This window comes from Zootermopsis nevadensis, unplaced genomic scaffold, assembly GCF_977971745.1.
Source record: "Zootermopsis nevadensis isolate Lab colony 2312 unplaced genomic scaffold, Znev_1.0 Znev_ptg000013l, whole genome shotgun sequence".
Lineage (NCBI taxonomy): Eukaryota > Metazoa > Arthropoda > Insecta > Blattodea > Termopsidae > Zootermopsis > Zootermopsis nevadensis.
Window position 1 is genome coordinate 6,393,129 of NW_028259145.1, and position 20,509 is coordinate 6,413,637.

Sequence of the window (20,509 nt, forward strand, 5' to 3'; positions counted from 1 at the left end):
GGACCTTTCCGGACCTCCGTAGATAGGGATTAGCTCTATCTAGTGGGCCCAACTGTGTAGGAACCTGAAGACGGAGATAGAGCCCCATCTCCGAAACGTCGTTTTACGTTTTATATTTTACTAGACGATATCCTAGAAAATTTTTATTCAAATGACTCTTCACCATCGTCAAGAAGTTTTAGATTTGTTATTGAAAAATCTTTGAAATATAAGTAGTGTAGATGTTCACTCCAGCGTACATTTTATTTTATTTGCGTTAATTTTGTGCGCTGAGGCCTTGTTTTTATAAAGTTCGGTCAAGTCAGACTGCAGAAGCCTGTAATATGTTACACAGACGAACTAGAATAAAAATTGCCGTACACCTCGAGTTTTATTGTAAACTGACGATACCAAGTTAGTTAAAATCCGTTGATTAGTTTTGTGGCTGAAACGTGTGTGTGTGTGTGAATAGACATTACTTTATACTTGTGCGTTAATTATATGCACTTTGTGCAGTGAGTTAGTAAAAATACATTGTGAATGAAACTTTTAACATTTGATGAATAATGAATTGGAAGGAATATGTAAGGAAGGGGTCGCGGTCTTATTTCGGAATTTGCACAGAAACCACGATAAACCTAATCAGGATGCACGGTCTACGGGTCAACATCAGAACGCGAAACTTCCCTCATAATAAAGAGTGTTTGAAACGTGATTGAAGTCGAGAACGGCTGGACGGATGCTGATGAAATTTGGAATCGACGTTGTGCCATTCAGGACTATCCTAAAATCGTGCCTTTCAATATCCTATAATCTGTAATACCAGCATGGCGGGCGAACAAACATGTGAAGTGAGATCGAGACTAGCGCCATTTGCAATATGGCCGTAGAGTTATGTATGGTGATATTAAAGCTTTCCAGTCTTGTCAACATTCCGATTAAACAAGCCCCGAGAGCGGACGAAACACAGTGTGGCTTGGTCTGAGGAAACCATGTCACCGACAAAAGTGCACAGAAGATGTCTCTCGTGTTGCAACAGAAGCCCTCCCAACACAACTTATACGAATCCCACAAAAATTGTATGCGAACTGGAGTTTGTGCGTGTGTGATATTGGGATTTTTCTTACCGTAACTAGATTTGTTTATCTTTGTGCGATGTCCATATTGAACGATGGATTTTCCAGAAATATGGCACCTTGCCATTATCTTGCGGAAATGAGTGACTGTCTGGATAAACACTTGGCCTCCACGGTTACCAAACTTGTCACCGATAATTTCTTTTCCTTTGGGTTTAATTTGACATAAGTCATATCAGCCATCGTTATCGATGAATGTGGATGAACTGAAGGCCAGTGTCATCGCTGCTGTAACACGGGTTACCCCTGAAATACCCCGGAAATTGTGTGAGGAACTAGAATTTAGCTTCTTACTTGTGACAGGCAACTGCATCATCCAGGGGGAATTCATGGACCAATCTGATGGTCGGTAGATCAGTGTTGCGGAGGAGCCTCTCCCGCGCACCACCTGGTGTCCAGTGAGTGAAGTGCTGCAACCGCCTCACGACCGTATTGATCCACACAATCCGCGAAGTCCCCCTGCCCCACCGTTCGCCCCGCGTGCCCTTCCTTCTCAGGAAAATTACTGCATGGAGATCAGGAAGCGATAACAATCGGCCAATAGGTTTTCGACATCTGCTGCTCACATAGCAGATTTATGTCACGCAGCTAAGATAAATAAATGCGTAATGCGTGGTCAGTGTATGGGCAGGCAGACGGAGGGCGAGGTCCTGGCCAAGTTTAGGACACGCCGGTAGGACTTCTTGAGCGTTAAGGGCGACATGATGAGGGTTGTCTTAAGCAAACAGTTCAGATATCGGACGTCGAGATCGAATGGCCTTTGTATTTGGAAGGTCCCGATCCGGAGACCTGTCGTGTCGAATGACTTATCTCGCTCTTTACCTCAGTTCATTCAGGAAAATCCCCGGGTAGCACCTTGAACAGACCACGACAGTTTCATTTCACAAACAGCAATCTCAACATTTGACGATACAGTTAGTTTCTTTTTGTTACAATAACCCAAGATTCAATCAAGTATTTTGCGTCCCCAAATTACCATATACACAAAATAAAGCGATAGTTACAATTCTTAATGGATGTTTCATGTTTAGGTACGAAGTTCTGACACCTATTTAAATAATAATTCAATTGGGCTTTGTGTCCATTTGGGGTTGAACCAAGAACGGTGCAAACTCCAACCCCATATTCACCTGAAGAACGGGCGAGGCGCCTCATTTCCCATGTTGTTAGACGCGTCTCGAGTATAATTCAGTTTTGAACCCTTCTGGGCACTTCATTTGCTTGTATCTGCTGCCGAAAGCTTTGACATTGTTCTGAGTATGACGCTGTATGGGCCCATAGCTACTTCCGGTCTTCAGCCTTGCAGATAGAGGCAGTATGTTCCTGTGAGACCTTCATTCCGCAGGGCTTCGCGTGCCAGAAGACGATCGTCCTCACCGCTGTGATAACCTCAATTATTTTTTAATTTGTTAATAGTGGATTTGCATGCGGTATTTTCAACGCCTTTGGATTTCTTATGTTAATGCAGTCCCGCACAACAGCCGTTGTACACTCTTACTTGAAAACATCGGTCTGTGTTTCTTACTGCAGTACGACCTCGTTGCTACTACGCGTTGTCTCGGGGAGTGGTTCGCGAGACGCAACTCCCGACGCGAGATTCTTTTGCACGCGTCGGTGAGAGGTCTCCGGCTGTTGTCAATAACTCTGTTCGTAAAATTACTTCACAGAAGGAAATCGGGATGTGCACGATCTGGCAACCTGCATAAGGCAGATGGTTCGGAACGTTGCAGGAAAATCCGGTGGGCCCATCTCATACAAATTCCCGTTTCTTACCAGCTTTTTCCTGAACCCGAAAACTGTCTCGTGTGTTGCATTGACGTTTTCTTTGAAATTGGCGTCTTTATTTCCCCGACTATGTTACATTTGACCTTTCAGCAGCCGCCAAAGGTTTTTGTATTGTCAGATACGGGTTACCAGGTTGCAGCCTATTTTAACTGAATCGGAAAGTGTCGTCCAGCAGAACTGTGGACCTGCATCTCCTGCTGACTACAAATCCGCCTAGTCCTGTATTAAATTATAGTATCTTGCATTACTTGAGCTTTTAGAAAATTATCTGAATGTGCCCAGTATATTTATTGCCTCCTACATTAATAACGTTTAAAGTTTACGTGTCTTATGACGAGACTTCCTTCCACGATGCATGCCTGTTTCTTACAGTGCGATGCCAACAGTTTCCTTTCTTGGTTTTGGAATGGCTTACCGGCCGGTGTTATTTAACATAATTTGTGGCAGTCCGTTAGAAATGACGTATTATCAATTTGACTGAGTCATATTCCAGTCACTAAATGGCAGACTCGGGTGTCATGGAGTTGTGCCAAGTTGACTGCGTGTCTCTGTCGCTGAACCAGAGTTCAGCCAGGTAAAATCATTCACTATTTTTCCCTTTCTTACGCTGCTGTAAAGTTTAGGAAATAGTAACTCGTAACAATTCTTGTTCTGCATGGAATATGCCTCGAGTTTATCTAAAAATCAATTCCTTTCTTTCCTTTGCTTGACAGCTGTACGTGGAATCTCTTTAGAGCGCACGCCAACATGAACGGTCTTACGGTTTCTTCCGTGTGTAGTCGTTCGATAGTTTACCAGCGTTTCGCAGGAACATGCTGCTTCTATACTTGCAACTGAAGTCAGGATGTTAGAAACTAGGTCTGCGATCATGCCAGCAGCATTGCCCAATCAGAGCTAAGGGAGATGGAGGCGGATTCCAGTCCAGCAAGATCTGGGAAATACTCTGTTCAAGGTCGCCAAAGAGGAAGGCCAGATATATCCAATTCATCACGGAGGAGAGTGATCTGCTGATCGCAGATATACCTCAGGGAGTGGCTGTATGCTGATCGGCCAGAGTAGCTACCAGCATACTTAGCCTCTGTGTCCCCGTCAGAAGGGCAAGCCACCCTCGCAGCACCCCTTCGGCCCATCGACGATGGCCCGGCTCCTAAGACGTCGGGCGTTCGTGGCATCCACTACGAATGTGGGAAGGTTTCGCACTGGAAGTGGTCACTGCGTTGAAACCAACTTCGAGGCTTTGCCGTTTTGAGAAGTAGACCGCTGCAGAGGATTCGTTCTGCAAGTGCAGCCCACGCAAGCCTCTTATTCACGAGCTGAAAGGACGGAGGAACATTCCTTCCGAGGACGCACTTCTTTCCTCTGTCACCAACAGTTCTGTTGACCCAGCCTTCCTCTCCGGTGGCCCTGAAATGGGCCAAACTCTGAAAAGCCGATCACGTTTGTGCCACTCCTCACGTCGTCGCTGAAGATTAAGGCAGCATGTTTCTGTAAAACTGCATGCAACAAAACAGATACACGGTGGAATAACTGTGAAGGCTATTGTTATGTCTTTCATTGCGATACAATCCCATACAAAAGCTAACCTTTGTATATGACCCGGAAGTCTCGATATTTGACGTGTAAACACGCAAAATTAAAATGCCTGCTTCAAATGAACGCGTTTACCTATTATTGGCACTGTAGATTTATTTATTTATTCTCGGGTTATGAAACGACGCTTTATCAGCTGCGAATATCCTGAGGTGAGTTTTTGTCGACGAATTGGGAAAACGTAAGTAAGGAAACGGATGAACCTCGGGTTAAAAAAATGCCTTTCCGAAATATACGAGCGGGTTCTGAGAAAGACCACGAATAGACCCGGTCCCCGAGCCGAGCTTTGAACCCGGGATCTTGGGAATGAGTCAGTCGACAGCGACGCACGATGTTTTTTCGGGCCTTGAAGCAAGCTTATCAGGAATGTGGTTGTGTTGTGTTCCTCAGGGAGGATGAGGGTTTCATCAAGGAGGAGGAGAAGCCGCTGCCGTCGAACGAGCGCCAGCGCAAGGTGTGGCTGCTGTTCGAGTACCCGGAGAGTTCGCAGGCGGCTCGCGTCGTGGCCATCATCTCGGTGTTCGTGATCCTGCTGTCCATCGTGATCTTCTGCCTGGAGACGCTGCCCGAGTTCAAGCACTACAAGGTGTTCAACACCACCCTGAACGGCACCAAGATCGAGGAGGACGAGGTGCCCGACATCACAGACCCGTTCTTCCTCATAGAGACAATCTGCATCATCTGGTTCACGTTCGAGCTGTCAGTGAGATTCCTCGCTTGTCCGAATAAACTGAACTTCTTTCGGGACGTGATGAACATAATCGACATCATCGCGATCATTCCGTACTTCATCACGCTAGCGACAGTGGTGGCCGAGGAGGAAACCAGCGCGAACATTGTGCGGGCCCCCGTCAGCCCGCAGGACAAGACCACAAATCAGGCCATGTCCCTAGCGATTCTCAGAGTGATTAGGTTAGTGCGCGTGTTCCGAATATTTAAGTTGTCCCGACACTCCAAGGGGCTGCAAATCCTCGGGCGAACTTTGAAGGCCTCCATGCGGGAACTGGGATTGCTCATATTTTTCTTGTTCATAGGTGAGTACAGTAAATGCTGACGATGGGGGCAGAGGTGTCCCTTTTTTTGGGTGATTTCCTTGTTAGATGCTAGATGTACGAGTGGCTGTTTGGCTATGAAGATTGACCGAGAACAGAAAGCGTCACACTGCTTCAGGAAGATAAAATCCCGAGTTCTGATTTATTTGGCAGTGCTAACCTGCCAGAAAACCCGCTGTGTTCAAGAGTGTCCGTTAATACCATTTACAGGATTTGGATAATTTTAGTATGTGGCTGTTCCATTTTTCAAGGTCACTGTAAGTAAACGTGGAGCCCGGTGTATCAAACGTGGAAACGTCTTTGAACCCTACAGGTCCTTGGGTTGTCGGGGCGTGTTTCCGTTTGTTACATCTGGATCAGATCAGCCTCGCGTTGTCTTGCTTCAGAACGTGTCTTGGTGCCCATAGCAACGAGGCAAGTAATGTCATTCTCACTGACCCCACACGATCTTCTCGGAAAATGACAAATGTGCTTCTAAGTATTTTCTGGAGTAACCCTGCACTCATTAGGACAATAAAACAACGCCCTCAGCTGCACAGATTAACGTGATCTTAGCCTGCGTGGTGTAATTTTCTAAAGGAAATTTGGTGTAATTATGTACAGCCTAAATCAGAAGTCAGAACACACAATTAGTGTATCATATACGAAATAACTGTAAGCCATCGCATTTCATTACAGGACTTTTGTGTTTGTTTGTTTTTTCCCAATACATCGCCGTACAGTAGATTGAATTACAGTGAAAATGGCGATGTGAACTATATATAAAGGCGCTTCTCGATGCGCTGCCTCATAACTTTGCAAGACTTCGAATTCGGTTCATGTCAGTTCACTCATTGCGTCGTCCGCCATCAGGTGAGTTTTCTTGAAACAGCTGAACATCTGCTATGTCTTTCGTGTTGGGATTCCCCGAAACGTTCGCCACGTCACAGCCGCAGGGATTTTTAATTCAATTTGCTTCCCTCGCATCGCATTTTTATTCCCTGATACCGTTCACTAACTTTGCGTAAGGACATTTTGTTTCATAAAATGACACACGTTCGTCTTAAAAAATTGATAGGCATTGTCGGACACTGCCGCAGTTATTTTCGTGAAAACGTCAATTGAAATTAATGTAATTCTGGTTGTACTTTGCCCTCATATATCGCGACATTTTAAGAAAATCGGGAAATTTTCAAACTTTTTCAAATTCACAGCCTCGTATCTTTTTGAGTTTTTGAGATACACACTTGGAGGCCAGGATGAGTTGTAACATATACACTCCTCTTCAAAACAACACTTGGTTCACTCGGATCGGCTAATTAGTCTCTGAGATATGATCCCGTTTATGGACACGTGTCGAATCCGGAAAGTCGAAAATCGTGGGTTCAATTTGCGCGTGCGCAGTTCGCGACGTCCGGCCACCACGAATGTCGGAGCGGTACTGGCACAAACTTTCAACCTTCCCCTTTAAAACGAGACTAAGATGGCGGCGCTACGTCTATTTTTTAGCCGAGTTATTGAAGTTTGAAATTACTTCGACAGGAACTGTTGCTCATTTGGGCGCGATTGCCTCCCCACACCCGGCATCGATTTTAAAGACGTTTTCACGTCAAAACAACAGTTCTAATTTTTTTCTGTACTGAACGACGAGTTGCCATCTGTTTGGCAAACCAGAATGTTGAATTGAGAACATTACGAGGTAAATAAAAGGAAAATTATTTCAATACGGGAGTTAGAAAAGTCGTGGGCACAATTTTGAACTTGGAGACGAAGGATTAAGAAAAAAAATATGATATTGATTTGATAATCTATACTGCGTTTTTTCTTGTCCAGAAATGTCTGCTCAAATATTCAACAGATAAATGAATTCTGAGAGGCTGTTCGATCACGCAGGGCAACCTTTTCAGATCAGTTGTTGGTGGGATGGCGCAGACAAGAACTGAGTCCGCCAGACACAAGAAGACGCTCCCCGCCTCTGCGTGCCGGGTCTCTTCCGGCTTTTGTCTTCGCAATGACCCCAGTGCGCCCCCATTTAATTTCATGTCTTGTGGGACAGATTTCTCTGAGAGCCCCGTAATTTTCTTCCCCGTCCTCCATAGCTCCGTATTCACTCAAATGTGTTCTGGGTTCGTTAGCTGAGGCAGTTCCACGCCCCATCGCGACGATGAAGACGCGTGCCTCGTACTCACCAAGACGGATCTGACCGCGCAAAGACACGAACTCAGTAGCAGAGTAAATGCTGAGGGTCATTACATATAAAATCGAGAAAAAAAATTGTCAGTAACGCCAACAATTTTTATTTTTTTATTTTACGTGAATTGGAATGTTTATCCAAAGTTTCAGTTTTCGTATATTGTAACTAAATATCTGCATATTTATTGACGAAATTGTGCACTTATTTTTAAGACGTGGCAGGCCATTTTTCCACAAATGTCCGCATTATTTAAAAAGTGATAAATACAAAATTCGGTGTCCGGCAGAAGTTTGCCTCGAGGAATTTGCTGGTGCGAAGTTTTTACATGAAACTGCGGCCGTTTTGGAGTTACGACCTTTGTACCAACCTTTCTCAGAAAACGTTTGGAACTGCACTTAAAATGCTGAAACTTGTACCAGGTACACAAAATAATTGATCTGCTGTAGAAACAAATAACAAGCCACGGTGGTCTAGCGGTTAGAACGCTGTCCTTGTAATCCTGGGGGTCCCGGTTTCGATTCCCGGCGGTGCCCGAATTTATAACTTGTGTTGGGCAAGGCCGTGGTCTAGGCAACACGGAGTTTTCCTCCGGGGGCTTCTTCCCCGGTTTCTCCGTGGCATCCCAACAATTACTCCATTCACACACAGAAGAAGGCAATGGCAAACCACTTCTGGATCATCTGCCAAGAACGTATATGAACAGGTCCCAGTCCGAGAAAAGGATTGAAGCATCCTGTTCATATGGACCTGTCGTCAGACAGAACACTAAATAATAATAAGATGAGGTGGTCTAGCGGTTAGAACGCTGGCCTTGTAATCCTGGGGTCTCGGGTTCGATTCCCGGCGGTGCCCGAATTTATAACTTGTGTTGGGCAAGGCCGTGGTCTAGGCAACACGGATTTTCCTCCGGGGGCATCCCAACAATTACTCCATTCACACACAGAAGAAGGCAATGGCAAACCACTTCTGGATCATCTGCCAAGAACGTATATGAACAGGTCCCAGTCAGAGAAAAGGATGGAAGGATCCTGTTCATATGGACCTGTCGTCAGACAGAACAATAAATAAATAAAATAAATAGAAACAAATAATTAGCGTGGACGTCTGCTCTGTCGCTACCAAACTAAATTTTTATCATCTCATTGGGCTGTTGGCAGCACTGGTTGGTATGGAACGATCAGGTGACACCGCCAGGAAAACCTCATCAGTAAGAACTCGAAATTAAGTCGGCACAGAACGACTCCAGCAACAATGTTGTTGTTTTTGGTTTTGGTTTTGTTTGTGGGCGCCATTTGTAAGGAGGAGGAAGTTCGTCTTTGACTTGGGGGAATTCAGGGGAACCGATTAAGTGCGTGCGTGCGTGTGTGAAACGCATCAGAATTTGAAGTTATTAGACGCTGCATCACCGGAACAGGAAGACCACAGATTTCATTTTGATGATCTGACGTGCTCCAGAGAGTCTCAGAATCGTTTGCTTCACAGATGATGGAACTTACCACGATTGGTGGTACATGTTACGTGTCACTGCACGTAATGATGAAGAATGCGACGTTCTTTCGATATTTGTGGGGAGGAATAGATGAGGTATTTTGACATTTTCATGTCCACAAAGAGAAGATACATGGCATCATTGTGTGGAAGGAGTGGACGACAGTGCAGTGCTGTTTCAGACCTAAGTCGAAAGTGCCTTCTTCAGTACGTGGATTAAATAAGAGTGTGGTTTGACTGTATGTATATTGGTTGTTAGTTTCAAGTGAGTTCATCAAGATTCTTATAAGTTTTGAAGCGTGTTTCATTTACTGTCGTCTGTTATGAGGAAATGTTTCATGCCTACACATTTGAAAGTGTATTTTTTCATCATTTCAGTGAATGTCCGGTCTTTTTAAAGTTTTATCTGATAATTCAGTCCTTTGCGTTGGATAAAATTTGTACGTTCTTATATATACAGGCTGAGTCAGATGTATGTTTACAAACTTCGTGTCCGTGTTCCAGGATCAAAAACTAGAAAAAATGTTCCTATGAACATGGGGTCGCAACTGTTTCATTTTCGAAATAATAGCCAAAAATAATTTTCAGTGTATGCCTTAATTGCCAAGTATAAGGACAGGGATGTTCCTTTATAACAGATGCTCAAAGGTTGCGCCTCCATTCTCCACACATGCACGAGCACGACGTACGTACACAAGACTGACAAATTCGTTCGTACCCACCAGGGTTTCCTCGAATCATCTGGCATGCTTTCTGCCCACGTTCCCATAGGTCGTCTTCATTGTTTATGGGTGTTGCATAAACGACGGACTTCAAGGGACCCCACAGACAAAAGTCCAATGGAGTCAGGTCCGGTGACCTCGGTGGCCATGTTACTGGGCCACCACGCCCAATCCATCGTTGAGGGTACTGTTCATTGAGATGATATCTGACACGATGGGAGAAGTGTGTTGGGGCTCTGTCGTGCATAAACCACATTTGTCTTCTTGTATTCAGTGGTACATCTTGAAGAAGACGTGGCAAGTGTCTTCTTAAGAATCACCGATGTGAAGGTCCTCTTAGACGCGATGGAAGCATTTGTGGACCAATAAGCATGTCGCCAACAATTCCTGCCCAAACGTTAATTGAAAATCTTCGCTGGAAGCTGGATTCACTTTGATATAAAGTCAATTCATTGAAACTTATTTTGGGCTATTATTTCGAAAATGAAACATTTGCGACCCCATGTTCTTAGGAACATTTTTTCTAATTTTTGATCCTGGAACACGCACGCGAAGTTTGTAAACATACTTCTTACTCACGCTGTGTGTGTATATGTATATTTCCCCTGGCCTTGGTTTATGAATTTAAATGAAACCTGATACAATGGTCATAACTCCCAAACTACTGCAGATACACACATAAACTTTTACCGGTCGATTCTTTGAAAAAAATGACTGCTGGGCTCCAAATTCAGTATTTTTGACGTTTTAAATAATGGGCTTATTTACACGTTTTTAAAAAATGACTTCTGCATCCTAGGAATTTAATAATTTCATGAATTAATATCTAGGATTTTAGACGCAGTAGAAAACTGAAACTTTGTAAAAATATTTACTCCGTAAGTATTTACTTGTAAAATAAAAATTATTAAGTCAGTGATAATATGGTTGGCAGCAGTGTTCGATGTGTTATGAGATGATCGTGTCCGATTTTTTGCTTATTACCGAAACGCTGTTGGTAGCAAATCTAGTGCGCCGTTGCTATGATATGTTTTAGGTACGCCATCCGTGAACGCTGTGTTTTTATAATTTTATAAATTGAGTATATTTAAAGTTCTATAGACGTCATTTGATAAACAGCATTTACTTTTAACTCAGTTACGTTAAATATGTAAATTTCGAAGGTCGCGTCTTAATAAGGTCGTGGTCCATTGGACTTTGTTTATTCTGTGCATTAAAGCGCAGACCGACTGTCACTTGTTTAATAACTTTTGTGTTCATGATTCTTCCCCTCTGTAAATAAAACAACGGATGTATCAATATTTTAGCACAGCTGTGCTTTCCATTGCAGACAAAAGCCCTGTGCAATTTTTCTATTAATTTGGGTTTTTTTTATTTTTTTATTTATTTAGTGTTCTGTCTGACGACAGGTCCATATGAACAGGATCCTTCCATCCTTTTCTCGGACTGTGACCTGTTCATATACGTTCTTGGCAGATGATCCAGAAGTGGTTTGCCGTTGCCTTCTTCTGTGTGTGAATGGAGTAATTGTTGGGATGCCACGGAGAAACCGGGGAAGCCCCCGGAGGAAAACTCCGCGTTGCCTAGACCACGGCCTTGCCCAACACAAGTTATAAATTCGGTTACCGCCGGGAATCGAACCCAAGACCCCAGGATTACAAGGCCAGCGTTCTAACCGCTAGAGGAATAATTTAGGACGTAGCGAGCAGCGGTGTAGGCTTACTGCATTGTGAGTGTACAACAGCTGGAAAGAGCTTAATTTGTAAACACTGTTTCCCATCTGTGGAATGGCTACCCACAAAGCGTATTGAACAAAATGAAGGAAAGTTCGTATATGAACCGCTTTTCAGGATGTCTTATAGAAGGTACATAAAGCCTACGTGAAATTCTAGTAGATGTTCTGTGACCGGAATTGTAAACGTGAGGAATTCTCTTTGGTGTATGCGTGTAGGAAGGCGCTAATTAGCACGAAAGATGCAATAATTTCCTAGTGAGTGATGTGACGTTAAACTGGCGTTTATTTGTGTCTGATAAAATTTTAGTTGCAAATTTTCGGATAGAAGCACTGGACTATTTGCTGTCTTGAAGTAATCAAATAAAACTTTGTTACAATTTCAGTTCAGGTAACAAAGAGGATTGGATATGTGACATCCAAGAATGCCATGGAAAATATAATGAGAAGCTAAGTATTTCATGGTATTTCAAATTATAAAATAGGTGCATTGGTAATGAAGTTACGACGTTTCCAAGTGGAGTCATACGTCGTTAAACGTCTTCAAGACATGGCAGTAGGCCTGTCAGTTTCGGTAGGTACGCAGTTCGGAATTATGGATCCTGACGGAGAACAGCAGAAGCAAATGGATGCCGCAGACATTCCATTTCTTGGTTTTGCGATAGGGAGGGGTGTCAGTTGGGGAAGGCTCTGGAAATTGAGACTGCACAGAAGACCTGCAGACAAAGGACAGACGAGGTTTCGCATTTCAGACACAAATTACAAACGCGTGCACAAAGTTGACGACGTAATTCCAAAAGGAGTGTTAAATCACATAACCCTTGGATGCCCTAAGAAGAAAGAGGTGATTAATCGAGGATAACACCGGTAAGGCGGACCCGTTAAAATGATGGTTAGTCATATCCGTAAAACTAAAATGTTTTTTTTATTATTAATGGAGACCTGGTCGGCGTCTCTGAATCGCTGTGACCGTCCGCATGGATGGTCATCGTTATTGAAGAAATCGTACATGATGGCGTCTAAGCCTGAACTTCGGCGACCCGTTCTTCAGTGCCTTGAGCATCTGCGGGTCCCAACTTTTTCGTTGGCTTTGATCTATTAGACATTTGGTAGGACTCCTTGGATGAGGGATCGGTCCGTCACAAGGCCTCCTCTACCTGTACACAGGACAGCACAACACAGAAAAACGCGGACAAACATCCATGCCTTGAGTGGGATTCGAACCCACGGTCCCTGCGACCAAGCGGCACAAGGCCCACGCCTCAGACCGCGCGGCCACTGAGACGGCGCCTGAAATAATAATATTTATCTGTGGCTCTTGAAAATCGTTCACAGAATCTGTCATTCCACATTATAACACTCGGTGATAGTCGATACTTACTTTCCTTGGCTTCAGAAATATTTTAATGGTGTCCTATTTGAATTTATTCGATTAAGCCATTCTCTGCCTGGTTTCGTTCTCTTTCCTGGGTGTTTGTACCATTAAATATGTAACTTTGTGGTGTGCACTGAAACCAGAGAAATGATTGTAACTTTTCCCCCGCGTAGTTCACTTGGGTTAATATATACGACCATGTAGTACGTTCAGACTAATACAAATACAATACAGATTTGAGCGCAATCCACAAATTTCATTATTCAGCCTGTAATTTCGTACAATCTCTCTGTCTTTATGCAGCACAGACTGTATCAAAAAGATTTCATTTGGGAAAATTGTAGTTGTATTAATATTTAGCTCGTTCGTCCCCCTAGCCATACGTTACTAAACTATATGTCAATTTATGAAGACGTTTCGGTTGTACTAGTTGTTCTGATATGGTCATCACCTGCTCTCGAAATAACGTACGGGCGTCTGTAAAACTGTTCCCCGTGTAACGTAGAGTCGACTAGGTGAAACATACGAGGTTTTCCCGAAGGGTGGAACGCAAATTCTGGTCTTCTGGGTTACGAATCTCGGTAGCATGTAGTGAGGTGGTTGCCAGCGTCGAGGAGAAGCATGCTGCATACATCCTCAAATATAAACGATGAAGATGGAGGCAGCAAGTTCCTGCGAAACGATGGCAATATCTCGTGCATGCTGCGCAGAGATTTTTAATGAAAGCCTTTCTGCGTAATTGGTACTTTTTATTTCCGGAAGTAACTGTAATTGACTGTTGTGCTTTGCTGCTGCCTGACAGCTGCTAACTGTGATCGGGCAGTCCGTTGCTCTCCTGTTTCAGGTGTGATTCTCTTCTCGAGCGCCGTGTACTTCGCAGAGGCAGGCTCTGAGCAGTCCTTCTTCAAGTCGATTCCTGACGCGTTCTGGTGGGCTGTTGTTACCATGACAACCGTGGGCTATGGTGACATGAGGTAACGTGTGTCTGAGGTTCATTCCCTCCCTTGTCTTTCAGGTGTGGTCCTCTTCTCGAGCGCCGTTTACTTCGCGGAGGCGGGCTCCGAGAACTCTTTCTTCAAGTCGATTCCTGACGCGTTCTGGTGGGCTGTTGTTACCATGACAACCGTGGGCTATGGTGACATGACGTACGATGTACTCAATTTAATAAATGATTTAGTTTATACATTACGTTTCTTGGTTTGGTTTTTATTTACTTATTTATTTTTCTTTCCATATCATATTTTAATTACATTTCCCGTTCAACACGTAGCTTGCAATGCCAGTCTTGTTATGTCCCTCCGTCATATTTAAATTTTATTTAATTTTTTTATTGAAAAAAAGATTCAGTAGACAGAATCGAAAGCATACAGACAATATACGAAGAAAATTCTTTGTTAGTAAAACAAAAAATGAACCGCCATGCACGCATGTTTCTGATTTCTGAATCGTGCATTGAAATTTTCGTTCGGGGGTGTTGGGTGACACCCCTCCCCCTCCCCCTCGCTCTTAGGATGTACGGAGGAATGCAGGACAGACGGACAACGGGGAGGTGCCATCAACAGGAATCCGTGAACTGATGTAGTTGATAATTGTAACTTGCAGGCCTACAGTAACGTTGTTACCTTTTGTTGTCAACAGCCCGATCTCTCCTTCTGTCGCCACCCCACCCCACCCCCCTGTGTAGCACCCGATCCCCACCTGCAGCCAGCAGTTGACGCCATGTTGTCTCTTCAGCATTCTCTCTGCCTCTCTGTTTCTCTGCGTGTTGCTCACGACCTGTCTGTCTACTTCATACCACACCGGTGCATTGCCATGCTTGTACATAGTGTCTGATTGGCCCGTGTACCAAAATTACTATATCAGTGGATACAAATGAACAAAGAATTTTCTAAGTGGAATGTGTAAAAAGGAATATTCATTTGTTTTCGAGTATAATGTTGAAAATAAATGGATATGGCTTCCTCTCTGCATGCCATTGCATTCTTCCTGCATGTTTCAATATTGCGTGCGCTTGTAGTGACCGACCGTGTGGGTGTGTACGGATGTGCAGACTTGGTTTGTTTGTGGTATAATGATGATGTTTGGTGTTGGCTGCACCCCCGAAATGCATGACCGATTTTCTTGTTTGGTTTTTCACTTCCTTGTGTTTGGTTAGTTTGTACCGAATGCTTTTCGCGAGTGGTTGCGTGTGGTTTCATTGGCTGCTCGTTTGGCCTTGAGGTGAAGGCGCCTGTGTGAAGTGGAATGATTGTGTTTTAGCTTTACTTTTAGTCACACTTCGGTGACGTGTTGTGTCGGATCTTTTTGATGTTTTAAGGATCCTCCTCTCTGTCCTTGTATCATTTCGTATGTAGTCTTCGTCTTGATGGTCTCTTCTCTGCCTCATGCTTCCCCTCTGTTTTCGACGTACCTCGCTTTCCTTCCTTGAGCGCCACCCCATGACCGTCGACCAAGTGTTCCACTCACACGCCTCACACAGGCGTGTGTCTTCCTTGACACACAAGTTTATTTTAACTTTTTTTTTATGAACTGCTGAGGGTCGCTCCTGAGTTCAATTTTTATGGTGGTCGTGGCGTGACCTTCCACTTGCTGCTGGCGAAGCAATGGAATGTTACGTCGCTACTTGTACAGTGTACGGCTTTCTGAAACGTCGTCCCTCGCCTTGTTGCAGACATCCGTAAAATTACATGTTTCTCTCCGAGATTCCGGCTTGTGGGATGTTTGAACGGACGTTTAGGTACGCCTGCCGAGTTGTGACTCGCGTTTGAAACGTCTCTTGGACCTCTTTCCCGTGCTAGCACCTAGTTTCCAGCTCGCACCATCTCCTCGGATTCCATCTACTGGCAGAACATTTCCTCCCGTACGTCGTGGCTTTAGTGAAACAAATCCTGATGCCTTCCGACGTCCTCATGTCCCGTGTTGACTCCACAGTGAGAGTGCATATTTGTCGTCGACGTACTGCAGCTTCGAAGGGTGCTGATCTTGGTCCCCCCTCCCTCCCTCCCTGACCTCCGTGTTGCAGGCCGGTGGGAGTCTGGGGCAAAATCGTGGGTTCGCTGTGTGCCATCGCCGGCGTGCTGACCATCGCGCTGCCGGTCCCGGTGATCGTCTCCAACTTCAACTACTTCTACCACCGTGAGACCGATCAGGAGGAGATGCAGTCGCAGAACTTCAACCATGTGACCAGCTGTCCGTATCTCCCCGGCACATTAGGTGAGTTCGGATTCGAAATCTTAGTCGTCGTAACACAAAAAAAAAAATAGTGCGTGAGGGTCTTGAACCAGGAACTCTGACACCGCCTTGAGTGTCGCACAAAGAGCTCGCGGCACTGATGGATTTAATCGTCGGAGTTCTGAAGCCTTGTGCGGTGGTTATTCTACTGATATTTTCCGTCGATAAGTAGAACACAAAATTCGAAGTAAACGCGACGTCGTAGTTCTCACTTAAAAATGTTAAAAATATTTACGTTACGTGGCGTAGTGATATTAAGGAACAATAGCACATGCATTTCCCCCCCCCCCCCCCCAGTTGGAACGACCAAAGTTTCGCTACTTGCATTCTCTGGTAGGTTTCCATTTCATGAAGTACACGGTCACGTGCTCTATAAATAGGCATATACTAAATCATGCGATTAGTTTCAAAGTAACAAGTACATTGGCACCCATGAAGGAGGGGGAGGACAAAGTGGATTTCCTGTTCGTTTCGCACTTCCTCCGCTGTCGGATGGCGTGAGGGAGCTCGTCTCATAGAACATTGGGCCCACCTGTCACATTACTTTGTCGTACCTTCCTGAAAATGGAGGCAGTATGTTCCTCCGAAACGTTGGACCCACCAGGATTCCACACGACGTTAGAACCCAGTAGATCATTACCGCCTTTAGAACCTAAAATCTCGCATATTACAAGAAATTATAAAATTGCGTTGGGCTTCGGAAATTCTAAATGTTGATGAGTCGTGTGTAAATTAATGTAGTTCGCAGTTGTTACACGTCTAATTGGTTATGTCGCTAGATATAGGCATATGGGAGTAAGGCAATGTCCTACGTAAGCGATAACAGGGGAACTATGCGAGCTGCATAAGTAGCATGGGGTGTCATGACATAAGGGAATCGCTTGTTGTGTCCTACGTGAGAGAAACACACGGCCTTCCTGCGCATGCCCCTTCCCTGTACTGCATAATCAGAGCTTTCCTGCGCATGCGCCTTACTGGCCAGCGCAGCGACCTGCGCGAAAATATCAAAATATTTGATCTCGGACTTTGGCCGCCGACCGCTTCGCTGGAACCTAGGACAGCGCCACACAAACAGCCAGTTTGATATTTCCGCTTCACCCACGGAACTCGCACCGCTCGCATTTAATCGCTCACGTAGGACACCGGGTAAGACTGGGATATTTTGGAAATATTTGTTAGGTTGGGTCTTGCAAAAGGCCGGATGTTTGTCATCCACGGGGAAAAGCACGTCTCATTGAAACGCCCTTGGGGCTTGGAAAAATGTGGAATCGCCGTTTGTTATCAGGTTCTGTCGTTCCGCAGGTCAGCACATGAAGAAGAGCTCCCTGTCCGAGTCGTCGTCCGACATCATGGAGCTCGAGGAGGGAATCCTGCTCACACGTGACGTCACCGCGAAGAAGCAGAACTGCAACCGAAAGCACAATAACAACATCAACGCGATGAGCATCGAGACTGATGTCTGACTGCTGGGTGGGTGAGCCTCAGACTAATTCAGTGCGACGGCGCAGAACAAGACTTGCAGTCAGCAGCGTCTCCTTAACTTTGGGGTGCATTATTTCGGCTGTCGGAGGAACTTCCTTTCGCTAGTCTTTCCTAATTGCCGCTGTAACATTCAGTGTTCTCGCGTTAAAGTGTTGTAAGGGCAGAGTAGGCCCCAAAGTCTAATGGTCCAAGACTGGGTGGAGAAATCGGCGTAGGGTGTGTTAGGATACTGGACACGAATAAAACCGGGCATCATCGCACATGGACACAGCTGATGAGCTTATGCCGGTCTGGGGGACACAGCCACACGCCGAAATGATACGCCCTGAATAAGTCACGTTGCTGGTTGTAATTCTTTCTTGCTGTACGCCGTACTTGAGATGTTTATACGTTCTTTACAGAAACGTTTATGAAGGCGGCTTGTGACGAGTAGACATGTCAACAGCTTGACAGCAGTTCTTCAACAGCCACTCTACACAGAGAAAATTTACTTTCCGGCTTGCGAAAAGTCTTGAATTACTTTAGAGATGACAGATCATGACCAGACTTGGCCAAGGAGATTCCAGAAGTCCGGGGTCAACTCCCAAAATAGTATAGACACTGCGTAGAATGATTAATGTAAACTTCTGCATTTTTTTTAGTAGCAGTCTGATTCTATTAAAACTGACAGAGAAAAGCGGAATTTAGTTGTGATAAAACTGTAATTAACAGCGCTTTGATTGAATAAGATAAGTGAGACTTCGAGGAAGATGAAAATCAAAATTCATTTTAATAGGCCTGGACTTAGTGTTGCCTGTGATAGGCTATTTGCTGTTCGCAATTAATATTGTCGTTTATTTCCGACATTCATCTATCCTGACATGTGCCAAGTCAGAAATATTGTGTTAGTAACTTCACGTTCGTATGCCACAACGGACTGACCGTCTTGCGGTGAATGTAATTACATTCATTTGCCATCGTGTAGCTTCTTTGGGATGGCAGTATCAGGGCTTCTCCCCTGTCGTTGAAATTTTTTTTATCTTAATCCATTATTTCCAATAGGCCATTTGTGGAACCCGAATGGCTATTACCGTGTTCACAAGAACCCGCTACCAGTTCCTATCCCAAGCCAGATCGATCCAATCAAATGAGCCAAATTTATCTAAGATTCATTTTAACATTCTCCTCCCATCTGTGCAGGGATCTTCTCTTCAGGATCTGCAACCAAAATGTTGGACACATTTATCATCCCCCTGTTCAATCTACATTCCCCGCCCATCTCAACCTTCTTGGGTCGATTGCCCTAATTATATCTCTTGAAGAGTGCAAACTACGCATCTCTGTCTGTCTCCTTGACATTCCATCCCTCCTAGTGAATTGGTAAAACAGATTTCTTCCACTGCAGTCGCATTTCTTTATTAACCAAGACGCAGTTAATAAGTTTCTAGATATCAGGTTTACTATGATTTTATAAATACTTGGTAAATTTTGTTCTTCAAATTTTCAGTACTGATCTCAACCTCGAAGGAGATTAGCTGATGTACTAATGGTCACTTGTACGTATTTCAGTCCTGATATCATTAACCTCGTGTATTTTCAGTAGCTGGCGAGTTTATCGACCTTAGTGACATAATATGTCAGTGTAAAAGAATACGTAACATTTTCTTGAACCCATATAATGTGTCGCTGGTTCAAAACGTGTAGTACGAGGTGAAAGGTTGACAACACAAAGCCAGGCGAAGTAGAACGCAACAAGAAAAGAGACGGATCTATCAGTCATATGAAGCTGTATGAGCACCTGAGATGAGGTTGTATCAGCATTAGATAGTAACGCAATTGCCCAAACATATTTAAAACTAAGACAAGATTTTGAGAAAGAATAAATCCATAAAATCCAAATTAAGAACATAACCGACGAACTCGTGTAATTATTCTGCATCGGTGTCATGTCTTGTCCACCCGAACCTCCGTGAAGTGATCAGCGTAATGTTTGGTTAAACCAAGTTTGCCTGTTGGAAAATTTAACCCCGTGTCATTTGAGTACAGTTTATGGGCATTCTGTCGTATAAATTCTTCAGCCGAGACAATCCTCCTATTGAATAAGTCAGTACAGTTTTTCCAGAATTAGGGTCTATTCATATAGGAACGTAAACTCTTTATATTGACTCCGAGCTCGTCCGTTCCACGAACGAGTCTCGCCCAACTTACGTCTCCAACGATATTTTTCCTAAACAGTTCCATTGAAAAACGTTGAATAATATTTTCTGAAAAATCGGCAAGGGCTCGTGTCGTTATCTTTACGTTCCTCTATAAATAGGCCTTTAGTCTCAGACGTAAAAGTCAACTGTGACTTTTTCGTGGTAAGCCACTCGTACTTGTCGTTCGGATAATTTGTTGGCTGCTGCTTACGATAGCGATGAAGGACTGCAGGTGTCGCTGTGACATTTATGGGATAAGAATAATTGTAAAAGTTGGCCAGCTCTCTTGGCGCGACAGTGAGTAGCTCCGTGGTTTACCGTCCAGGGAGCAGCACCAAAGAGGTACCGTATTGAACGGTAGGTGTCTGGACCTCTTCAACAGACCTCTTTGCGGGTCATTGGTGGGGGGCGGGGAGAAAGAGGGTTACGTCTGAAGGTGGAGAGAGGGGGGGGGGGAAACTGAATTATTTGCTGACATTATTATTTCAACGCCTAAAAAAATTGTTCAGTGCACTTGTCCCTAGGACAACGCTCCAGCGAATCCGAATTAATTCGAGTTCCAACGAAGTGTTACGCCGATCCCAAAA

The 20,509-nt window shown here is 44.4% G+C and overlaps 1 protein-coding gene across 17 annotated transcripts in view; it reads left to right on the forward strand.

The window, feature by feature from the left end:
- The window catches only part of Sh (Potassium voltage-gated channel protein Shaker), a 349,783-nt gene that overhangs the window by 315,672 nt on the left and 13,602 nt on the right, over positions 1 to 20,509 (forward strand). For 13 of the 17 annotated variants that reach the window (XR_015535055.1, XR_015535053.1, XR_015535057.1 and 10 more), the window contains exons 4-7: positions 4,881 to 5,524; positions 13,856 to 14,006; positions 16,055 to 16,245; positions 17,566 to 17,733. Coding sequence is in view for 9 of the 17 variants with exons in the window: in XM_022062089.2 (XP_021917781.1) it covers positions 4,881 to 5,524; positions 13,856 to 14,006; positions 16,055 to 16,245; positions 17,566 to 17,726 (1,147 nt within the window). In the remaining 8 variants the exon portion in view is untranslated. Of the gene's footprint in view, positions 1 to 4,880; positions 5,525 to 13,855; positions 14,007 to 14,047; positions 14,185 to 16,054; positions 16,246 to 17,565; positions 17,734 to 20,509 lie in introns of those variants that run through there. The other 4 variants (XM_022062092.2, XM_087348516.1, XR_015535060.1 and 1 more) reach the window with 3 other exon arrangements.